Source organism: Chelonus insularis, unplaced genomic scaffold (genome assembly GCF_013357705.1).
Source record: "Chelonus insularis isolate UGA/USDA-ARS -01 unplaced genomic scaffold, ASM1335770v1 contig_3_pilon, whole genome shotgun sequence".
NCBI lineage: Eukaryota > Metazoa > Arthropoda > Insecta > Hymenoptera > Braconidae > Chelonus > Chelonus insularis.
Genome location: NW_023276556.1, coordinates 3,061,074 through 3,068,118, shown reverse-complemented (window position 1 = coordinate 3,068,118; position 7,045 = coordinate 3,061,074). Strand labels below are relative to the sequence as shown.

The window sequence follows — 7,045 nt, the reverse complement described above, 5'->3', positions numbered from 1 at the left end:
GCCCTTGTAATTTTTGCTAAATGCTCATTTCCGGTATTTAAATAATATTGAAACTCAAGATAATAAAACCAATAACAATTATTTTTGAAAATTTTTAGATCAGCAGATGAAATCTTAACTAATAAAAAAAAAATAATTTTAAGCACACTAAGTAATTTTATAACTTAAGAGAAAATCACATAAGTTAAACGAATTGTCCATCGTTTGAAGCAAAGGTTCTTATGTACGCTTGCTTTCCAGGAAGTGCTGTGCTCTAGTGCACATGAATATAACCAATTTTACTCGTTATTATTTTACCCTAATTTTACACAAATCTTTATATATTACTCAAAAAATTTTTTTATAGATATTATAAAATACACAATGGTGAAAATCTTTTTTACTGTTATGTTTCTATTGTTAAGACATATTAATACTTTTTTAACACATAAATATATTTAAATACATTTATATAAAATAATTATATAAAATAATCTTAATTAAAATTATTTCATATAATTATATAATTACTTAAATAATGCTTATAGTATTATAAATAATATTATGATATAATGAATGATAAAAAAAAACAAATTAATTTATTAACCAATATTCCAGGAAATCTCGAAGATGAATTATAAGTAATGAACTTATTATTTGATTTGCATAATTAAATTCAAAGTCAATGAATTCATTTTCATTCACTATTTTTAATTCTAAAAAAAGTTGATAGTAGACATGTATGTATGTTTTACGTTATCACGTATGAAAAATTCAGTCACGCGCAAAATTCTCTACGTCAGCATAAGTTAGAGTACACAAGACAAATTTAGCAATAATCTATTCTCTGCAAGGTCCATGGATTCGGACATTGTTAAAGAAAAAGTCCTATAAATAAATTTTGCCAGTGATATAGACATTAGACCACACGACTGCTCCATTGAACTTTGGGACTTTTGCGATGTCAGAATCCTGGCGAACAGCCAGGTTACGCAAGTCTTATGTCCCGTTAACCTCTTTACTCCACGTACATTTGACCTTGTGTTTTCTTTCCAGGACTGCATCAAATAAAACTTACCCTAAACAAATAAAAAAATGTCAGATTTTTTTTACATCACTCTTATCTTTTATTATGTCAAAATTTATCTTGTCTAAAAAAAAAAAAAAAATTATCAATTTACTTATCAGTTGGTATGTCACTTGACACCCTGGAGTTTATCGATTTCTTGGAAATCATATTTCCCGCGGAATTTACTAAAAATGCGCCATCAGCAGTGCGCACATACTTTTACCACCGACTTTTAGTTATTCAACACAAATCCATAATTTTGAGTTAAAAGATTTTGTTATTTTTTAAGAAGTATTTGTTTATCAATTATTATAAGAAATTTATTATTATATTATAACTAAATAAAATAATTAAACTGTATGTAGTTCTTGTTTTGATCTCTGCCGAGTAGTGATGAAACGCGGAAAAATGGGTGGAATTCAAACTGTCGATTATAGATATAATATTAAGAACAAATTTAGAATAAAAATATATATAAAAACCCTTAATCGGATTCGGAAAAGTAATCTTGAAAGCTTGAATAACATTCAAACACCTTGAATGTCAGTGTAATTATCCCAAGTGTCAGGGTTTCGAGGTTGGCTTAACAGTGTATAACCTCGTGTTCGTTTGGTCACAGTGCGCAGAATCGGCCACGTGATCTGTACCTCTATTCTTAGCGGAGGTCGTTTCAACGAGAAAAGCTCTAACTCGCTCACTCGTCGTCCGGCGTGCGTCCAATTCACATCATAGTGAGGAGATATAATACTCTCCTTTTTTCTTCCTTTTTGCAAGTACCCACACATTAAAAAACTAACACAAAATGTCTGGTCTCGCGGATCCCGTGGCGTTCGCCAAAGATTTTATTGCTGGTGGTGTTGCTGCCGCGATATCCAAAACCGCCGTAGCCCCGATTGAACGTGTCAAGCTGCTTCTTCAGGTACAGCACATCTCGAAACAAATCGCTGAGGACCAGCGTTACAAGGGTGAGTGTTAAATTACCTATTATTCTATAACTTATTTGTTATTACTTAGTATAAAAAAAAAGAATAAATGTAAACTTAGAAAGAAAAAAAACGCGATATCGAACTGCATGTCAAAACTTAGACCAAAAAAATCATTAGAATTTATCTCATCTTTCACATGTGACAGTGATTTGTGTCAATGTCACTGATATGGGCCACATGTCGAGGTCGTTCCAACAATTTTTGTGGAAGCATTTGCAGGGATTTCCCGTTACATAACTCCTTACAGGTCGTTGATTATTCCAGGACTGTAACAAGATTCGATCAGTTTCTGTAACTAATGCTTGTGATTTTCGACATTTATGTAATCTTCATAAATTCTTAGCCAAATTCTTACATAACTTTAAAAAGCACGCTATAGATGATCTAGTGAAGTAGACAGACATTATTGCGGGTGGATCAATAAGAAACAGCGGCCAGATGGCGTCCTATGGATTTGCTTCCTTTTCGTGCGTTTCTCAAGCATCAATCGATGACGATGCGGTACAACATGGCTGTCTTTTTTGTCACCGCCATTAGGACTAAATTTATTTTTCAAAATTTACGTCAAACTTAAAAATAACATTCGCTACGTTACATATCAATTCTAAATGGAGAGAGACATTATTTTCTAAACTTTTTTAGAAAATTTTACTCATTTAATTCATGAACTCCATTATTGATTATTTTTTTAAATCCCCTTTTTTTTTTAGATATTATTCATTATATTATGTCAATTAATCACGTGCTTCGTTATCAATAACTAAACGACAAATATTTTTTCGAAATTTCTATTCAGAATTTAACGTTTAAAGCCCTTCAATCATTCAAAAATGCACAGAGAATGACAATGACGCTGAACCTACTGTTCGACCTCGATTCCACATTAAGCAAATTAAAAGGCTAGTTATGGCCGGTTTATAATTCTCGAATGGAATAGATACCATAATTGTTAAAAAGTTTTTCCTCGGTAAACTACCGAAATCGATGCATTATATAAATCACTATTTCTAATCAGTCATTTTTTCATGTAAATTAATTTATAAATCATTGAATAAAAATGTTGACGTGGCCCAAATTCTATAATCGAATTATTTAAATTGCTTTTCAGGTATGGTCGATTGCTTCATCCGAATTCCAAAAGAGCAAGGATTCCTCAGTTACTGGCGTGGTAACTTTGCTAACGTCATCCGTTACTTCCCAACTCAAGCGTTGAACTTCGCCTTCAAAGATAAATACAAGCAAATTTTCTTGGGTGGTGTTGACAAAAATACTCAATTCGGCCGATATTTCGTTGGTAATCTTGCATCTGGTGGTGCTGCTGGAGCCACGTCACTCTGCTTTGTCTACCCACTTGACTTTGCCAGAACTAGGTAATGCATTGCTGCCACATATTTTTACTGTAATACTAAAAATGATTCATAAAAAAATTAATCCACGCCTTTTAATGCTAATAGATTGGCTGCTGATGTTGGTAAAGCTGGTGGTGAACGTGAATTTTCCGGTCTTGGAAATTGTTTGAGCAAAATCTTCAAATCTGATGGTCTCATTGGTTTATACCGTGGATTCGGTGTATCCGTCCAGGGTATCATTATCTACCGTGCCTCATACTTCGGTTTCTATGATACCGCTCGTGGTATGTTGCCTGACCCCAAGAAAACACCATTCCTCGTCTCATGGGGTATTGCTCAGGTATTTATACAATCTTGTTAACTAATCTGATTTATTTTACAACTAAGAAACATGTTTAATTGGATGTTTATTTTTCAGACTGTCACTACTGTTGCTGGTATCATTTCTTATCCCTTCGACACAGTTCGTAGGCGTATGATGATGCAGTCTGGACGTGCTAAATCAGACATGTTATACAAGAACACTTTACATTGCTGGGCCACCATTGCTAAGACTGAAGGAAGTGGTGCATTCTTCAAAGGAGCATTCTCTAACGTTCTTCGTGGTACTGGTGGTGCTCTCGTATTAGTACTCTACGATGAGATCAAAAATCTTCTTTAAACAATTTTCCGTTCCCCCTTTATTTTATCAGCAAACCCTTCACCATCATCAATACACAATCACGATATCAATACAATCTGAAAGTTGACACAAGTTATTTTTAATTTCTGTATTAAAAACACACAGTTGTCACGCCCTAATTATAAATGCGATCATAAACGTGTAAAGACACTATCCAAATGTCAACAATTTCATAAATGAATTCTCAATATTACGAAGATCAGATAGTGACTCACGAAGTGCATAAAATCTTGGTATAAAATAATTGAAGTGGGTAAAATATCTTTAGATAATTTTTTTCTTTTTATTTTATTTTATGTTTGTGTATTTATTGCCGGATTCAGTATTTTTAACAGTGGTTCCCGGCGCGCCATCGACAATTTAAATAAAGAGAAAAATATTCATAATTGTAGTGGTTTATCTGAGTTTTCATGATGCTTATCGCGCAACACCTCGCTTGCGTATACGATCGCGGGCGTGGACATTTGTGAAATTGTTTGGCACGTCCTCCAACTGACGACTGCCTATTAAATATATATTCAAACAAAAAACATTAGATATATTACGAATTTAAATTGATTAAAACACATCCAAAAGTGAGTATCTATACTCAAATACGAATTGTGCGCGTCAAGAAGTATCATCAAGACCATTGGATAAAGAATCATTTATCATCAATTGAAGACTCTTCAACATAGAAATTCAATGAAGATTAACTGATAAAAATAAATTAAACAATACAATCGAGATATTTACAAAGGACAGCGACGCACGTCAAAATGACGGCGATGGCGGGGAGTGTAGACGTGGGCTGCCCCCGCCCTTATTTCGGCCCATTGTAGATAATTAATAATTCATAAGGATAATTGATCAACAATTAACTTGAATCAATCATCTTTAAAAACTATCCGTAAACAGTACACCAAGTTTAGGGGGATATATTAAAAAAAAAACTACTTCGCAATTCGGACAACGTGTAAAATAATGCGAAATTATTCTCAATGTATACATCTAATCTGTTCATGTTAAGATGTATGCAAATTAAATGAAATCAATAAAAAATAAAGCCGAAGTAAATTTCAATTTCAATTTTTATTTATTTAATCATGTATAATTCATCAATATTATTACCCTAAGTATCCTCTCTTATATTTGATAAACATATTATAAGATTAGTAATCATTCAATCGTCTTCAGTATGACCCACATTTATTATCATTATCTAAAGGTCAGGGATCGAGGTCAATTGTTTAGTGTATCTAAGTAAAAGTAAATATGTCATTTATTTTATTTTTAATGTTTTCCTTATTACATTATGTTCATTTCTTATCTTTCGGATTTTAATCGTACAAAATAATATCGATGTAATCGCTAAGGTAGAGACAACAAAATTTTCTTTTTTATCGAATGATAGTTTTACAGAGGAATCATCATAGTTATACAATTTCCTATTCGGTAGGTATTTAAATTAATTATCTTCATGACATGATATGACAAAAAAAAATGCATAATTGGCAATCAGGTGATCTGGAATCAAGTCAAATATCCTGAAGCATAAAAAAGAATTAAATTATTATTTGTGTATGATTCTTTCTCACATTTTATTTATAATTTTTATTTTTACTGTTATTTTTTTCTAATTTAATTGGTTACAAAAAATTAATCAATATCTAACTTAAGTTGATTTTACACCGATAAAATGATTTAAACTGATGGATATCACATTTACTACACATTTGTATCATCACTGATGGAGAATATCCACTGTGTTTTAAAATATTTTACATTCAAAAAATTTATTTTAATGTATTTATCATTATGGAATGGAAAATATAGATATAGATGATTGGTAATGATGGATTTGATATTTACAGTGTTTGAACTTAAAGTATTGATAATATATTAAATTAAAATTAAGGAGTTTAATGAGGTCATACAGTCGTTCGTTTGGAGTCTCCTGCGAGCATGTCCATTATTCTACTGATTCCTGGCATGTTTAAAAATGTTCCTAAAATTGGCACTCGTCGCAGAAAATTTATAGCAACTGGTAAGAAGCCACTGAAGTTCAAAAAATAAGAATTATTTTTTTTTATTCATTTGTGGAAGAAACATCACATAAGTAGAAATATATATTGATTAAATACCTGAAAAGTAGTACAAAGCCATATGTTTCTAGAATCATACCAATAAGTGGCCATCCCATAAGAACAATAATTATTCCTCCTAGAAAAGCTACACTAGCTCTCAATTTATGCCTTTGAAAAAAGAAACTGAATGTTCTTTGTGGCCCAATGACACATCCTAATCCTGCTATGAAAAGAATCTGGAAAAATTTCATTTGGATTATTTAATTTACTCATAGGTATATATAGTGAAATGATAAAAAATGTAAAACTCACGTTGCCTATGGCGAGTAGTCCTTTATCAAACAAAAGTAGAACTCCCAGGAAGAGAAAAAATATTCCAAATCCTGCAAGACCTACGCCAATTTCTGAAATATAAAGGCATTTATTAATACTTTTTTAAAAAAATAAAAAAACTACTGTAGTGCATAGCTGTGGAAGTATTGTTTTGTGAAAAAAATGCAATAGCCATATCAATGGTATAAATTTGAGGTTATTTTATTTAAGTTAATAAAAATTACTTACTCTGGGTATCTGTGATTTCAAACATATTTAAATAAAATTGGTAACAGTAAAATTTGTTAACAATTTACAGTAAATCTGTGGCAGTAAACTCGCTACCACGGGATTCTAACCTAACTCCACGTCATTCGAAATGATCGTGGCACAATTTACGTTTCACAAACCATCTATAACGTTTAGTTAAATTATTTTACTATATTTTTAATTAATATTTTTCTTTTATGAGTTCATAAACTAAAGTTTTGAGCTTTTAAATAAATTTTTTAAATATGAAAATGGCTTAATTTTTTTAGAGTAAGGAAGTCAAGGATGTAAACAAACCTGAAGGTTCACAAGTGTATACAAAATAGAGATAA

The 7,045-nt window shown here is 31.4% G+C and overlaps 2 protein-coding genes across 2 annotated transcripts; one reads left to right on the top strand and one right to left on the bottom strand.

Moving 5' to 3' along the window:
* The first annotated feature begins 1,725 nt into the window (after positions 1-1,725).
* sesB (stress-sensitive B) lies at positions 1,726-5,127 on the top strand. The gene is made up of 4 exons (XM_035086355.1): positions 1,726-2,013; positions 3,143-3,404; positions 3,489-3,723; positions 3,802-5,127. The coding sequence occupies exons 1-4, from the start codon at positions 1,851-1,853 to the stop codon at positions 4,042-4,044; spliced, it is 903 nt and encodes a 300-aa protein (XP_034942246.1). The 5' UTR covers positions 1,726-1,850; the 3' UTR covers positions 4,045-5,127.
* A 19-nt stretch (positions 5,128-5,146) lies between these two features.
* LOC118068723 (vesicle transport protein GOT1B) lies at positions 5,147-7,017 on the bottom strand. The gene is made up of 5 exons (XM_035086357.1): positions 6,693-7,017; positions 6,444-6,535; positions 6,189-6,367; positions 5,982-6,102; positions 5,147-5,591 (listed from the first exon to the last, which is right to left on the bottom strand). The coding sequence occupies exons 1-5, from the start codon at positions 6,715-6,717 to the stop codon at positions 5,583-5,585; spliced, it is 426 nt and encodes a 141-aa protein (XP_034942248.1). The 5' UTR covers positions 6,718-7,017; the 3' UTR covers positions 5,147-5,582.
* Between the last annotated feature and the right edge of the window lie 28 nt (positions 7,018-7,045).